At 45.8% G+C, this 15,926-nt stretch overlaps 1 protein-coding gene across 1 annotated transcript; it reads right to left on the minus strand.

The window, feature by feature from the left end:
- Positions 1-1,447: 1,447 nt before the first annotated feature.
- F2RL1 (F2R like trypsin receptor 1) lies at positions 1,448-14,375 on the minus strand. The gene is made up of 2 exons (XM_046001001.1): positions 13,963-14,375; positions 1,448-3,587 (listed from the first exon to the last, which is right to left on the minus strand). Exons 1-2 carry the CDS (start codon positions 14,042-14,044, stop codon positions 2,476-2,478), a joined length of 1,194 nt encoding a protein of 397 aa, XP_045856957.1. The 5' UTR covers positions 14,045-14,375; the 3' UTR covers positions 1,448-2,475.
- Between the last annotated feature and the right edge of the window lie 1,551 nt (positions 14,376-15,926).

Genomic DNA, 15,926 nt, shown 5'->3' on the forward strand with positions numbered 1-15,926 from the left:
CATGTGGGGCTCTGCACTCAGTCTGAGAGTCTGCTTAAGGTTCTCTCCCTCTTCTGCCCTTCCCCCAACTTGTGCTTGCTCTCTAAATAAAATCTTTAAAAAATCTATTTTAAAAAAATTAGGAAGATCCACATTAATGGATTTATAAGTTAACATGTGTGTACATGTTATATATTCATGTATTTTAAGATATTTAATATGTAATATTTAAGATATATATTTAATATATAATATATACATTTTATAAATAAGTTACTATAAAAATTTGTTTTCTTTGGGAGATGAGAATGGGCATAGGTAGGAAAGAAAATTTTCATATCATATGTTCCTGTTCAGTTTAATATCCCAGCATATATGATAAAAATGACTAATAAAGAAATGCAAATACTAAAGTAAGTTTTTCTACTGGATCAGTCCATACATACACCACCTGCAGGGCCCCTATGAGCCATCTGCTTGTGCTTCCTTTTCTTCTGTGTCCACCACCTTTTGCTTTCTTACCTGTAAAATGAAGACAACCCAAGCCTGCTATGAGACACCAAGCAGAGCGTGCAGGGAAGGCAAGTGTATAAACAGGCACTGAAGGGGGAAGAGAGGCAAAGCGGAAATGACACCTCATCAGCAGTCAGAGAGTAACAGTCACAGTGCTCCATGATATTTATGAGTGCATACACGTGCCGAACACTTAATCCTCGTACCTGTATAAGGAAAATACCGTTATCCTCATTTTACAACCAAGAAACTAAGGTACAGGAAGGATCTTCCCTTAGCTCATGAAACAAACTATGAGGGGGTCAGATGTCAGCTCTGTTTCTCCATGAGGCTATGCTGCTTCCATACAAATTAGGACAGTAAGATTCTGTTTCTAGTCAGATTAGCAAAATTCTAAAAGACTGACAGACTAAATATGGATGAGCATTTCAGGAAACAGGTGCAAATGTACCATTTTGGTTGAAATATAAATCACTGAAGGCAATTTGGCAAGACTGACCAAAATTTAAAATGGTCATCTGACTTCTGACCTGGTCATTCCACTTCTAGAACTTATCCTACAGAAATACTCACAAACATGTCTACACAGATGTCCAGTGCAGCACCGTTTTAATAACAGCAACAACAACAAAGCAAAAAGAGAGGGACTTCAGGAGACATTGCTAGGGGAATGGCTAAATACATCTTACTATATCCCCAAATTAGAGTCTGTATCCATTAAAAGTGGAGGCCAATGAACAGACAGTGAATGGAAAAAATTCCAAAATGTTATGTGAAAACAACTGTCATCAAGTAATATGTACTATATTGGCCCTAATAACCTAGGAAAATATGGTGTGAGCATCACATCATTGCTTTTTATAGGAGTGATACTGGGGCTTCCCTTTTCCCACACCCTCCTTTAAAAACCCCATAAAACACACAACTCAAAAATAAGTTGTAAAAAAAAAAGGGGGGGGGTCATGTGTTATTTATAAATCAATCATTACAATGAGATTATTTCCAAAAATTCACAAATACAAGTTACATAAATTCAGTTTGGAATACGTACCCCCTAAATATATTACAAATCACATCTCTTTCACATTCTCTTCCAAACAGATGTAGCTCAAATCCAGTGAAGGCATTACAATTTCGTATTTGCACAAGTGGGAAAAAAAACTAACAATAAATAATCCAACTATAATTCTGGAAAATACTAAGTGGTAAAATCCCCCCTTACTCTGAAACCATCTGTATCTCAGATCACCTGAAGATTGAGTCGATATAAAGTTACACGAACTTTGTGTTTCCATATTTAAAATCTTCAATGTATTCTCACAGAAGAGACACACAGCAGTTTGCTTCTCCCTTGGGACCCAGATCAGCGGTTCTCAAACCTGGGTGAGCCCGAGTGTGCGTGGCAGAACCCTGTTAAAACACAGTTACCTCAGACCCTGAGCCCTCTCATTCCTGAGTCTGACGAACTCGCATTTTTAAACAAGATCCACAGGAGGTGTAGAAGAACCCCAATGACCGCTCTAAGTCTACAGTCCAATCCTAACCGCTGCCCCTGAATGGAATGGAAGCGACCCTGACTCGCGTAGCTTCTTCACCTCCTCACTTTCCTCATCTGTATGGTCAGTCCCTTGATCTGCTCATCTCAGAGGATATAGAAGCTCCCACAAGGCTGTAAGGTTCTCCTATGAACTGTGCCTTCACATCAGCACTAGTAAGAACTAGTGGCCCTGAGCTTCTGTTTTCTGTCTTCTGAGAAGTCTGCTTCTGTTAGTTCCATTTCCAGAAGCACCTGAGGAGAGGAATTCTGAAACTGCCATCTTGGTTGATTTGGGAGACTTTCCTCATGGAAGCTTCCAGCCATCCTGAGAGGTGCTCCGTACACATGGTGTGTGGTGAGATCCACTTGGTCAGAGAACAGAAACACACGCCTAACATTACGCAGGCTCCAAATTCCCCCGTGGTTTTACAGAGACGCTGAATAACTCAGTAAGAGGTCTTAACACTGGTTGAACTCGAAGAGTAAGAGCTGGACTTCCTGGAGAACTTCTGTGATGTGAGGGATATCTGCATCTGCCGTACAGTACGGACACTTCGACAGAGGAGCGCGTTCTTCACATGATCCCTGAAGTCTTGGGAAACAAAGTAATAGACGAAGGGGTCAATGCAGCTGTTCAGCGTGGAAAGACAGAGGGCTAAAATGTACATGGCGTAAACGTGGCTCTGGCTCCTGGTTTTAATCAGGAAATAATGGACCACAAGCAGAAGGTTACTAGGAGTGAAGCAGATCAGGTAGGTGGCCAGGACAGTGACAATGAGTTTGATGGCTCTCTGCCTCTTCTTTTCTGAGTTTTCATCCATCGCAGAAGACCGGAGTGTTCGGATCATCAGCACATAGGCAGAGACTGTGAGGAAGGCTGGGAACAGAAAGACTCCGATGGCCAAAGAGAGGAAATAATTGAACATGTCCCCTACCAACACCTCCTCAGGCAACACATCATGGCAGGTTGTGATGTTAAGAGCTGGAATGTACACAGTCTGCTTCACAACATACAAGGGGATGGTGACCAGCAGAATCAGCAGCCATATCCCCAGCGAGAGCCCAAAGGCAATGTTAGCCTTCTTCCTGGGGTGCACCAAGGGATTCACAATGACCCAGTACCTCTGCACACTGAGGCAGGTCATGAAGAGAATGGAACAGTACATGTTGCCATAGAAAAAGCCAATGAGTACTTTGCAAAGAGCTTCCCCATAAATCCAGTTGTTGCCATGTATGTGATATGCAATCTTCAAAGGGAACCAGATCACAGAGAGGAGGTCTGCCAAGGCCAGATTGGCCATGTAAACCACAGCAGGGTGCTTCTTCCTCGTTCGGAAAAGAAAGACCCACAGAGCCATGCCATTAGTTGGCAAACCAATCACAAATACAATTGTGTAGACAACTGGAAGAAAGACGGTGGTCAGTTTTCCAGTGAGGACGGAGGCAGCAAACTCATCCACAGAAAAGCCTGGTTTCACGGTAACTCCTTTCCCAGTGATCTGAGATGAGCTGTCAATCTTACCAATGAGACTTCTTCCTTTGGAGGTTCTATTGGTTCCTATACAAAAAAGGCAAGGCAGACAAGGGTCATTACAGTAGGATTACTCTTTCAGCAGTAATGGTTTAAATAAAAGTACTTCAGGGGCTCCTGAGTGGCTCAGTTGGTTAGGTGTCTGCCTCTCGGTTTCCACTGAGGTCATGATCTCAGGGTCATGAGACTGAGCCCTGCCTCGCTCTGTGCTCAGTGTGGAGTCTGCTTGAGATTCTCTCCCTCTCCTCCCTGTCTTCTCACCCTCAACTGCTTGCATGTGCTCTCCCTCTCTCAAGTAAGTAAATAAAATCTTTAAATGAAAGTACTTTAGACAAAGACAGAAGGAGTATACAAAAGGCTTAAAAGTGCTTTCTTCAGGTGATGGGATTACTGGCTTTTTTTTTACAATTTTTTTTTATTCGAAGGTTGTAGGACACATGTGAAATAGAACATTGATTTCTAGGACTCAAAAGAAGCTGAGTATTTCAATTTATTTTTTACAAACTATCCACAGTTATTAGCTCCTAACTGTTGTTACAATGGCCATCTCTCTCTGGCTGTGAGACAGGATCCAGCCTCGCCAGTCATTCCCTCTCCCAAGGTCTGACACAGGGAGATTTCCAGGAGCACAAGGGACGTTCCCTCTCTACCCACAAGGACAGTGCAAGCCATGGGCAGGGATTCCCCTGCTTCTGTGTGGGACTCCTGGAAACCTTCCTACCGAGGCCAGCTGGCAGGCAAGTCTTCTGACCTCGGGGACAGAACACTGACATGTTCAGTGCACTATTTGTGTTCAGACAAATCTGTCCTCTGACTTTCAAGCAAGTACCAACAATTTATGCTGTCATTTCCGTATCTGCATTAAACTTTAGAAACCACACACAAATGGCACACCCTGCCTACATCCTGCCTAACCAAGTGTTCATGGAGGGAGGGTGTCTGGGTGGCTCAGTCAGTTATGCATCTGCCTTTGGTTCAGGTCATGACCCAAGGGTCCTGGAACCAAGCCCCACATTGGGCTCCCTGCTCAGAGAGGAGTCTGCTTCTCTCTCCCCCTCTCCCCCTCCTTATGCTCTGTCTCTTTTCTCTCTCTCTAATAAAGAGGATCGGGAGGATTGGAAGGAAGGGAGGGAGACAGGGAGGGAGGGGAAAAAAGGTCTTTTGGGGGCAACTGGTGGCTCAGTCAGCTGAGCATCTAACTCCTGATTTCTGCTCAGGTCATGATCACAGGGTCCTGAGGTCAGTCCCACATCAGGCTCTGTGCTCAATGGGGAGTCTGCTTAAGATTCTCTTTCCCTCTCCCTCCACCTCTCCCCTCCTGCCTGTGTACTCGTGTGTGTTCTCTCTCAAATAAATAAATAAATAAAATTCTTCTCTTAAAAAAAAAGGATATTCATAGACATAATTAAGGAACTTGAGACAAGAACACCATTCTGGATTATCCAGGTGGGCCCCAAATCTAATGACAAGTGTCTTTGTAAGAGACAGGCAGGGGACACTTGAGAAAAACAGAAGACAAGACCAAAAGGAGAAAACAGTATGAAAATGGAGGCAGAGGCTGGAATAATGCTGAGGAACAAGCCAAGGAATGACAAGCAAAACCAACCACGAGATGCTGGGAAAAAAACGGAACAGATTCTCCCCAAGAGTCTTCAGATGTGCCAATACCTTGAATTCAGACCTCTGCCCCCCAGAACTGTGAGTGAATAAATTTCTATTGCTGAAAGCCACAAGCTAGTGGCTACTGTTACCGCAGCCACAGGAAACTAAGCACTTAAGATACGCCCAACGCTTGTTCTATCGAATGTCTTTCACAATGCTTTAAGAAGCATATGTGGAAAAAAAAAAAAAAAAAAGAAGCATATGTGGATTGGGCCGCTGCCTTCGGCTCAGGTCATGGTCTCAGGGTCCTGGGATCGAGCCCCGCATCGGGCAGGGAGCCTGCTTCCTCCTCTCTCTCTGCCTGCCTCTCTGCCTACTTGTGATCTCTCTCTCTCACTGTCAAATAAATAAAAAAAAAATAATAATAAAATCTTAAAAAAAAAAGATAACAAAATAGGGGTACCTCTGCCTTTGGCTCAGGTCATGATCTCAGGGTCCTGGGATGGAGTCTCACAGCAGAGAGCCTGCTTCCTCCTACTCTCTCTGCCTGTCTGCCTACTTGTGATCTCTGTCAGATAAATAAATAAATAAATCTTAAAAAAAAAAAAAGGTTTCTTTAAAAAAGAAATAAATAACAAAATATTGGGGCGCCTGGGTGACTCAGTTGTTAAGCATCTGCCTTCAGCTCAGGTCATGATCCCAGGGTCCTGGGATCGAACCCCATGTTGGGCTATCTGCTCAGTTGGAAGCCTGCTTCTCCCTCGCCCCCTCCCCCTGCTTGTGTTCCCTCTCTTGCTGAGTCTCTGTCAAATAAATAAGTAGTATCTTTAAAAAATAAACATAAATAAATAAGTAAAATAAAATATTGCTTCATGTTACAGTATTCCTCAGATACTTGACTAAAACCCACAGTAAAAAACTGTGTCCCTGGGTGGCTCGGGAGGTTAAGCAGCTGCCTTCGGCTCAGGTCATGGTCCCGGATTCCTGGGATGGAGCCCCATATCAGGCTCCCTGCTTGGCGGGGAGCCTGCTTACCCCCTCCCTCTGCCCCTGCTTGTGTTCTTTCTCTCACTGTCTCTGTCAAATAAACAAATCTTTTTTTTTTTTAAAGATTTTATTTATTTATTTGACAGAGAGAGAGATCACAAGTAGGCAGAGAGGCAGGCAGAGAGAAAGGAGGAAGCAGGATCCCTCCGGAGCAGAGAGCCCGATGCGGGGCTCGATCCCAGGACCCTGAGATCATGACCTGAGCCGAAGGCAGCGGCTTAATCCACTGAGCCACCCAGGCGCCCCAAATAAACAAATCTTTAAAAATTAAAAAAATAATAAAAAAATTTTAGGAAAGGGGGAAACAATCCAAATGGATGAATAAACAAAACGTGGTATATGCATACAATGGAATATTAGTTGGCAATATAAGAAATAATGATACATGCTACAACCCGAGTGTGGAGTACATGGATTCATTATAATCTACTTTCAGATGTTTAAAACTCTCCATAGTATCAAGCACGTAAGGTCAGGAGTTTGATGAAAAGAGATCAAATTTTGTTTTAAATAAGAATACTAAAATAAAGGGGGGGAGAGCAAGAAACACTTAAAAAAAAAGAGGAAAGAAAGGGAGGGACGGATTGAGAGCAATTTTCTGAGAATATTCTAAAATACGTCCTTGAATTATCTCAATCAAAAACAGCATTCTTGTTAACTGTATGCACTGTACTGGTCACAGAGCACAAAAACAGCATGCTGTTTAACACTAGTGAACATCAAGATGCTACTCGAAGATCCTTAAAGCCCTTTCAGCATAGTGCACAGATGTTTACCCTATGCAATGATCTGTACCAGTCACCAAGACTCACAGAACTTGTCTAGAACTGATACCATCCCAGCTCCAATCTACCTACCTACCTACGTACCCATAATCTCCCACCTGTAAACAGGGTAAAATCATTTTTTTAAAGATATTATTTGAGACAGAGGGCACCGTGCATGAGCGAGAAGGGAGAGGGAGATGGAAAGGCAGAGAATCCTGAACAGACTGTGCACTGTGTGATGGGCGTCTCAACCCCACGACCCTCAAATCATGACCTGAGCCAAAACCGAGGATCAGATGCTCAACAGACTGAGCCACCCAGGAGCACCCCCCCACCCCTTGGTAAAATCACTTCTATTTCATAGTGGGGAAAAAATTAAATGCACATATGAATTTTGAACACATATGAAGGACTGGGTATAAAAGCATCCCCATTTATGGGCTGTAATCAATAGCATTTGCCCAAGTATGCAAGAATACCTACCTGCCAATACTCAAGGCAGCATCCCCCACCCCCACTGCAACTGGAAATAAACAATGTTTATCAGCCCCTATTCTTAACTTACCAAATCCCCAGATGGTCCCGAACATTAACAGTAGACAATCTACCTATCTTTGAAAAACAAAGATAACTACACTTTACTGTAGACAGAAAAAAGCAACTGACAGAACAACATGCTTCCACATGTGAAACAAAATATGCATTTATATGCAACACCTGAACTCTAGAGGGATTAAAGTATAAAAAGCCATCTCTGTGGAGTAAAGTGGGTGGGGAAGGGAGGACTTCCCTTTTTTCTTCACACACCTCTACATTGTTTGGATTTCTTTGTCAAAGGAATGTAAACTGGCACAATCTTTTTGGAGGTCAACATGGCAAAACAGGAAAATTTAAAGTGTACCTGCCCCAGGATCTATCAACTTAGTTATAGGAATTTGCCCTGCACATATACTAGCTAACGTGCACAGAAATACTGAATGTACGAGAATATTTACTGCACTATTGTTTATCCTAACCAAACAAAAATGTTAGTCTCAATAACCATTAAAAAGAAGACCAGTTTGGGGTGCCTGGCTGGCTCAGTTGGTAAGGCATGCAACTCCTGATCTCTAAGTCATGAGTCTGAGCCCCACAATAATCACAAAGATTACTTAAAATAAGTTATAAATAAATTAATTAAAAATTAAATTTAAAAAATTAGAAGATTAGTTCAGTGACTTATGACATTTATAAAATGAATAATATTCCCCCCTATAAAAGTATTGACAGAGTTCCCTACAGTGACCATGAGCAGGTAAGGTTAGAAAAAAATAACTGTTGCAGAGTATATACAATAAAATCCTTCTATTGTTACAAAATATGTATTATTTGTCCATAGAAGTCGGCTGAGACTGGAGAGGAGAGAGAACGGGGGATTTTTCACCTTTTTAAAACAATTCCGGTTTACTTTCAAGAAAAATGTATGAAAAACTTTTAACTTTAAAACTACCACCTGTGGGGCGCCTGGGTGGCTCAGTCAGTTGACCATCTGACTCTTGGCTTCAGCAGAGGTCATGATCTCAGGCTTGTGCCTGGCTTTGGCCGGGGTCGTGATCTTAAGCTTGTGAGATCCCGCTCTGCACTCATTGCTTAAGATTCTCTCTCCCTCTGCCCTGCCCCCATTCTCTTAAATACGTATATAAATCTTGAAACTACTACTTGCTCTTTGCTATTTGAAGCATCCTTCTGTGGCCCTCCCCTCCCACCAAACCACAAGTACTGAGCAAGTATTTTATTGTTAACTCTCTCTCCTCTTGTATTCCTTTTCTCTACTATTCCCTCACCCCAAATCTATTTGCTTTCAACCTCTGGGAACAAAGGCTGAAAACTAAAAGCTTCAAATACTAGAGGACCCTGCCCCCTCAACCTACCCCACGTACACATTTGTAAATTTTCATTTGTTCTTTCAGGATGAGCTGTTTTCGTCTCAACACTTGCCCAGCTAATAAAACCATAAGAAAGTCAAACACAGACTTGACCAAAACATCACCTACCCAGGTTAATTAGTAACTATGCACAAGGCAAGCAAGAAACCAAACACAAATTTAGAGTCCCATCTTCACATTTATTATAACAGTTCTCTCTTATTACAAAACACCAGAAATACCCGATGCATCTATTAACAGAAGCCTAATTTTAAAATTATTGTAAATCCTCCTAGAACATACTGTAGAGTTAAAAAATGTTTTGTTGTGGGTTTTTTTTTTTTTTATTTAGAGGCACCTGGGTGGCTCAATCCGTTACGCAGTTGCCTTCAGCTGGGGTCATGACTGCGCCATCCTGAGACCAAGCCCTGAGATCAAGCCCCACACTGGGCTCCCTGCTCAGCTCAGCTGGGAATCTGCTTCTCCCTCTGCCACTACCCCTACTCGTGCTCTCACTCGATCAAATAAATAAATAAAATATTTTTTAGAAGATAAAAGATTTATTTATTGGGGAGAGGGTGCCACGAATAGGGGGAGGGACAGGACCAAGTGGTGGGGCTTGATCCCACGATCCATGAGATCACAACCTGAGCGAACACCAAGAGTCCATAGCCTAACAGACTGAGCCCACCCAGGTGCCCCACAAAAAGATTTTCACTTGAGTATATATTTTATGCATGGATGTATGATGTCAGCAGTGGTTTACTTTGGGTACTGAAAATGATTTTTTAAAAAAATACTTTATTTATTTGACAGAGAGGGAGACAGTGAGAGAGGGAACACAAACAGAGGGAGTAGGAGAGGGAGAAGCCAGCTTCCCAGCTGAGCGGGGAGCCTAACATGGGACTTGATCCCAGGACCCTGGATCATGACCTGAGCCAAAGGCAGATGCTTAACGCCTGAGCCATCCAGGCGCCCTGAAAATGATTTTTTTTAAATATTTTAATTTATTTGAGAGAGAGTGCAGGGAGCCCGATTCAGGGTTTGATCCCAGGATCCTGAGATCATGACCTGAGCCAAAATCAGACCCTTATTAAGCAACTGAGCCACCCAGAGCTCTGAAAATGATTTTTTTTTAAGTAAGCTCCACACCCAGCATGAAGCCCAAAGCAGGGCTTGAACTCAGTACCCTGAGATCAAGACCTGATCTGAGATCAAGAGTCGGGCACTTAACGAAATGAGCCACCCAGGTGCCCCTGAGTACTGAATATGATTTAATTAAACTTTTCTTTTTCAAAAAAAATTTTTGTGGAGTGCCTGGGGTAGAGCCTGCTTAGAATTCTATTCCCCTCTCCCTCTACTCCTCCACACAACTATGCTCATTATTGCTCTCCAGAACATGTCTAGATCACATACTACTTGTGTAATTGATAACCAGTTACAAAGAGAACAGAACTTTCAGGCTCCAAAAGAAAAACAAATGCACCACAGGGGACTTCCCAGGCTTGTGACATGGCAGAAAGAAATAAGGGCCTGGGGCACCTGGGTGTCTCAGTCATTAGGAGTACCCCTTCGGCTCAGGTCATGATCCCAAGGTTCTGGGATCAGAGCCCTGCATCAGGCTCCCTGCTTGATGGAAGACTGCTTCTTCCTCTCACACTCCCTGTGCTTGTGTTCCCTCTCTGTTGTCTCTCTCTTGTCAAATAAATAAATACAATCTTAAGGGGCACCTGGGTGGCTCAGTGGGTTAAAGTCTCTGCCTTAGGCTCAGGCTGTGATCCCAGGGTCCTGGAATCCAGCCCCGCATCACGCTCTCTGCTCAGCAGGGAGCCTGCTTCCCTTCCTCCCTCTCTCTCTCTCTCTGCCTGCCTCTCTGCCTACTTGTGATCTCTGTCTGTCAAATAAATAAATAAAATCTTAAAAATAAATAAATAAATAAAATTTAATCTTAAAAAAATAGTAAATGCCTAAAACAAGCTGATGTAAATCCCCAACCTCTACCACCCTACACAGCCACTCTGGGCAAACCCACTCACTTCATTCCTCTTTCTGTATTTACTGAGCTCCTGGGCGCCTGGGTGGCTCAGTGGTTTAGGCCGCTGCCTTCGGCTCGGGTCATGGTCTCAGGGTCCTGGGATCGAGTCCCGCATCGGGCTCTCTGCTTGGCAGGGAGCCTGCTTCCCTCTCACTCTCTCTGCCTGCGTCTCTGCCTACTTGTATCTGTCAAATAAATAAATAAATAATCTTTAAAAAAAAAAAAAAAAAAAAAGATAATGAGACTGTGCTGGCCTATGGTGGTGATGATGACACTAGAGTCCCTGGCCTCCCAGAGTTTATGATCCAATGTGGAGACAAATTAAACGTATTTACACAAACAACTGTCAATTACTGTTGGTACAGGAATGCAAATGTGCTCTGATGGAGTGTTTTCCCTACCCCCACCCCAACTTCGTGGCCCCCATCTGTAAAATGAGGAGGGTGTATCTTTGGTGGAGTTGCCCTCCCGGAGTCAGTCCAAAAAAAAAGAAAACTAAGAATATCAAACCTAGTATCTGCCCTATAGGAAACCGAGGAGCATGCATAACGGTCAAACTATGAAGGGATGAGCAAAGAAGTATACTAAGGAGCAGAAAAACTTTGGGACGCTCTATTTCTCAATCATACTCCATTGAGAAAAGCTCCACCTACCTTAACATCTGTCACTTTACTAACCCTTTAGGAAAGTTACTACACAAAAGGAACAAAAGTTTGTGGAGGGGGAAAAAAAAACCCACAAAAACCAACCCTCAAGGAGCAATATTAAATAGTTCTGGTTAACAAGTAACTTGGTTTTGTTGTTGTCATTAAACAAGTTCACTATATTCTCCAGGAACCAGTGCGCACAGCCCCCCAACTCGGTCCTCTCAATTTGTAAACAGTAAGTCAAATACTCAGGGTTATCTTCTTATATGAACTGTCTAAATCAGAAAAGCATTCAGTCATCTACACTTACATTTTTTTTTTTTAAAGATTTATTTTTTTGACAGAAAGAGATTACAAGTAGGCAGAGAGGCAGGCAGAGAGAGAGAGGAGGAAGCAGGCTCCCAGCCAAGCAGAGAGCCCGATGCGGGGCTTGATCCCAGGACCCTGGGATCATGACCTGAGCCGAATGCAGAGGCTTTAACCCGCTGAGCCACCCAGGCGCCCCACATTTTTTTTTTTTTTAAATGTTTGCACATCTTTAGTTTTGCCCGGGAATTTTAAGGGTCCAACTTTAAAGCCAAAGCATTCTTTTTTTTTAAGATTTTATTTTATTTTTTTTTTAAAGATTTTATTTATTTCAGAGAGAGACAGTGAGAGAGAGCATGAGAGGGGAGAAAGTCAGAGGGAGCAGCAGACTCTCCAAGGAGCAGGGAGCCCGATGTGGGACTCGATCCCAGGACTCTGGGATCATGACCCGAGCCAAAGGCAGTCGCCCAACCAACTGAGCCACCACAAGCAGGCGGAGAGGCAGGCAGAGAGAAAAGAGGAAGCAGGCTCCCCGTTGAACAGAGAGCCCGATGCAGGGCTGGATCCCAGGACCCGGAGATCATGACCTGAGCCAAAGGCAGAGGCTTTAACCCACAGAGCCACCCAGGCGCCCCTAAGGGTCCAATTTTAAAAGACAGAGGCAAATCGCGAAGTGTTCACCACAGTTTCAATGTTCCTGGTAATAAATAAATGCCTTCGCTCTAACGCTGACCAATAAAATGTATACAGTGGTGCAGTTTTCAAGTATATATAACATTCTTTTCTGTAAGTCCAGAGGAAGAAGGGTCACATTCTTCAGTCTAATTCATAATTGAAATCGACAGTGATTTGCTCTTACAATGTTTTTATGAAGAAGATAAAAGTGACCCGCCTTTTACAGCAGGTCTGCAAATTTCGCAGGGAAATGAAAACCTCCCTTTTAAGGCTACTCTGGCAGCTCCGAACAACCGGCCAGCCTTTAGCAACGCAGTAGCGTGATTCCTGCCGAGGAACCCCCAGGCCCGCAGAGGCCGACTCAGCCGGGGAGACCCCGCCGCCGGGAGGACAGGCTGGAGCACACCCCGCGCACCGCAACAGGGGAAACCAGCAGCCCCGCACAAGTCAGCACCGCCCGGCCGCTCTCGTGCCGCTCCGTGTTCCACTCCCGGAGCTGACAGCCTCGGCCGTTCCACCTCCCGGAGCTGCCAGCCAAAGTATGCTACGTGTGGCACACACAGGCCCGAAAGCCGGGGCCGTAAGATCACCTGGCCGAAGAGAAGGCACAGTCCAGGAAGTCCCATTTGTAAAATCCGCGCGACGCGCAACTTGTCTAAAACTCGAGACTGAGCGTTCATTGCGCCCAAGACCCAGCAGGGTCCAGCCCTTACAGACCTGGGGCATCCACAGTGCCGGAGGAGCTCTGCGCCCCAACCCCCGGAAAGTTTGCAACTACGTGAGCCCACCCCGCAGCCGCGGTTCCAAAAGCCCAAGGGGGTCGCAAAAAGCGACACAGGGCGCCTGGGTGGCTCAGTGGATTAAGCCTCTGCCTTCGGCTCAGGTCATGATCCCAGGGTCCTAGGATCGAGGCCCGCATGGGGGGGGGGGGGCCTCTGCTCAGCGGGGAGCCTGCTTCCCCCTCTCTCTGCCAGTCTCTTTGCCTACTTGAGATCTGTCAAATAAATAAATAAAATCTTAAAAAAAAAAAAAAAAAGGCGCGACACAGACGTTTCTCAGGCCTCGGGCTCTCACCCATTCCACACCGCTCCGAGCCAACTAACTCCAAAGGGTCCTGAGGGGCCAGCCCCTCAGTATTTGCGGAAAGCTCCTTAGTTTACAAAGAAGCCAACCAGGGGGCAGGGAGGCTGAGCCCATTACCTCCTCCTCCCTCCGCGGACCGCAGCCTCTCCAGGATGTCCCAGCCAGTAAGCCCTCCCGGCGCAGGGATCCCCATCGAAGTCACCTAGAGGTGGATGCGGAAAGTGGTGGCAGCGGCAGCAGGACACCCTTCGCGCACCTGACCGCTTCCACCACCTGCCAGTGTGCCTTGGACCCCTGCTCCTTAACTACAGGAGCCCTCCCTGACCAATTTCTCACCTTGGATGGTGCGACTGCAGGAGACGGAGGCCGCCAGCAGGATGGCGCCCCCCAGCAGCCACGCCGCGCTCATGCCTCGCATCCTTCCTGGAGCCCCGACGTCGGGCGGGCAGGGCAGTCGCCCGCAGCGATTCGAAACTCGGAGTCCCACTCGCCAGTCGGCGAGGAAGACGCGGTCTCACCCGCGCCAATCCAAGTCCCTCCCGGCGCCTCCGGGGAGCCGGGTAAGTTTCAGTAAAACCGGAGCCGCTCTGCGCACCTGCGCGAGGTCACGCCCCCGGGCCGGGACACACGGCTCGGCCCCGCCTCTCGAACATCCGGAGCTCGAGTCCGGCTCCCGGCAGTCTGGTCCGGCGCGCGAGCCTCCACCTACGCGCTGCAGGTGCTCAGGCCGCGGGCGAGAGGGTGCGGGAGCCGCTGGCGGGCGGGGCTGGGCGGGTGAAGTAGCTGTATTGGAATGCAAATGACAGGAGCGGTGGGACCTAGAGTTCTCGTAGACCCGGCCCCGCCCAGAACTCCTTACCCTTTAATTACTCTTGGGGAACGAGGGTTTTCCTTCTTTCGCTCCCCTTTGTTAAATGGCAAAAAGCCAAGGCCCCAACTCACGGACTTTGTCACTGGTAATTGGTAGAGGCTTCCCAGTGTAGCGCGCAATGGGGGGATAAGGGGTGAGTTTGTTGGATTTTTTTGGGGGGGTATGCTTTGTTTTGTAGGGGTGACTTTTTAATCTGCAGAAACATGGTGGATGGCTGCGGACACCAGCAAAAGCAGTGGGGAGCAGGAGGGAGTCCCGGCCAGGGGTCAAGGATCTGAAACTACGTTTCCGCCCTGCTGTTTACTAGCTGTGACCTCTAACAAACCTCTTCACCCCCTTCTAGGCCCATTTCCACGCCCGCTTCCGGGCGAGGTGATAGTTGGGACAGCTACCTTAAGTGTCAAGAGCTAATGATTTGGAACACTAGTTTAATACCGACCGCAAGCCGCGCATTAAGTATGCTTATTATTCCCAATTTACAGATGAGGAAGTGGAGTTTAGAAAGGTTGGATAAATTACCCACAGTTAACGCAGTTTGTAAACACACACCACAGTTAATCTCTAGTCTATGACTGCCATTTTCTATTAATCACTGCACTCTAAATGCTTCGACCAGGGTCTCCCCTGCACTGGGATCTGGTAGCCCAAAGAAATATGTAAGAAGGTAAAGGGGGTGGGGAGAAAAGGAGCAAGAGTTTGGGGATGGGTGCACAAGGGCCAGCATCATAAAGTAATCAAAAATACTTCTTACTTGCTTTGAAAGGATAAAGTAAATAAATAATAAACTTTAAAGTTCCCCACTAAACTACTGGGTGATGGAGGAACAGAAAACAGAAGCAGTATTGTCCTCAGATGTTTGAAGGGTTAGGTCATAGAAGAGGATTAGACAGGTTTTGAGTTTTTCTGAGAGCGGAAATATATGGAAGCCACAGTGGGAGGCTGATTGTGCCTCAGTACAGAAAGAGATTTTTTTTTTTTTTAAGGATTGTATTTATTGACAGAGACAGGGAAAGTGAGAACACAAGCAGTGGGAGAGGGAGAAGTGAGCAGAGAGCCCGTTGTGGGGCTCCATCCCAGAACCCTAGGATCATGACCCAAACTGAAGGCAGACACTTAACAACTGAGCCACACAGGTGGCCCGAAAGAGATTTCTAGCAAGTCCCACTGGTCACAGTCCTGAGAGCTGCCTGCTGAAACAGAGGGCCACGTCACCACAGGACTTGCAGCAAAGGACAAGGGCGTCAGTGTGGCGCATTGGAGATGGGAGCTCCCTCCCAGGGTGCGGGGCTCCCTCCCAGGGTGAGGGGCCGGACTGGGTAAGTCTAGAGCCTCTTGAGAGGCTTGAGCCCTGAGAGTCCACCATTCTGCTTAGAGGACTAAAGTTTGGTCAATCAATTAGTTGCTGGTGACTATCGTAAATTTTTGAACA

The sequence above is a fragment of the Meles meles genome, chromosome 3, assembly GCF_922984935.1.
Source record: "Meles meles chromosome 3, mMelMel3.1 paternal haplotype, whole genome shotgun sequence".
Lineage (NCBI taxonomy): Eukaryota > Metazoa > Chordata > Mammalia > Carnivora > Mustelidae > Meles > Meles meles.

What these genes read in the sequence shown, in the direction of transcription:
- F2RL1 (XM_046001001.1), bottom strand. Translation starts at nt 14,044, where the DNA reads ATGCGAGGCATGAGCGCGGCGTGGCTGCTGGGGGGCGCCATCCTGCTG. An exon ending in CTGCAGTCGCACCATCCAAG is followed by an intron (nt 3,588 to 13,962) that starts GTGAGAAATTGG and finishes TTTTTTGTATAG; the next exon opens with GAACCAATAGAACCTCCAAA.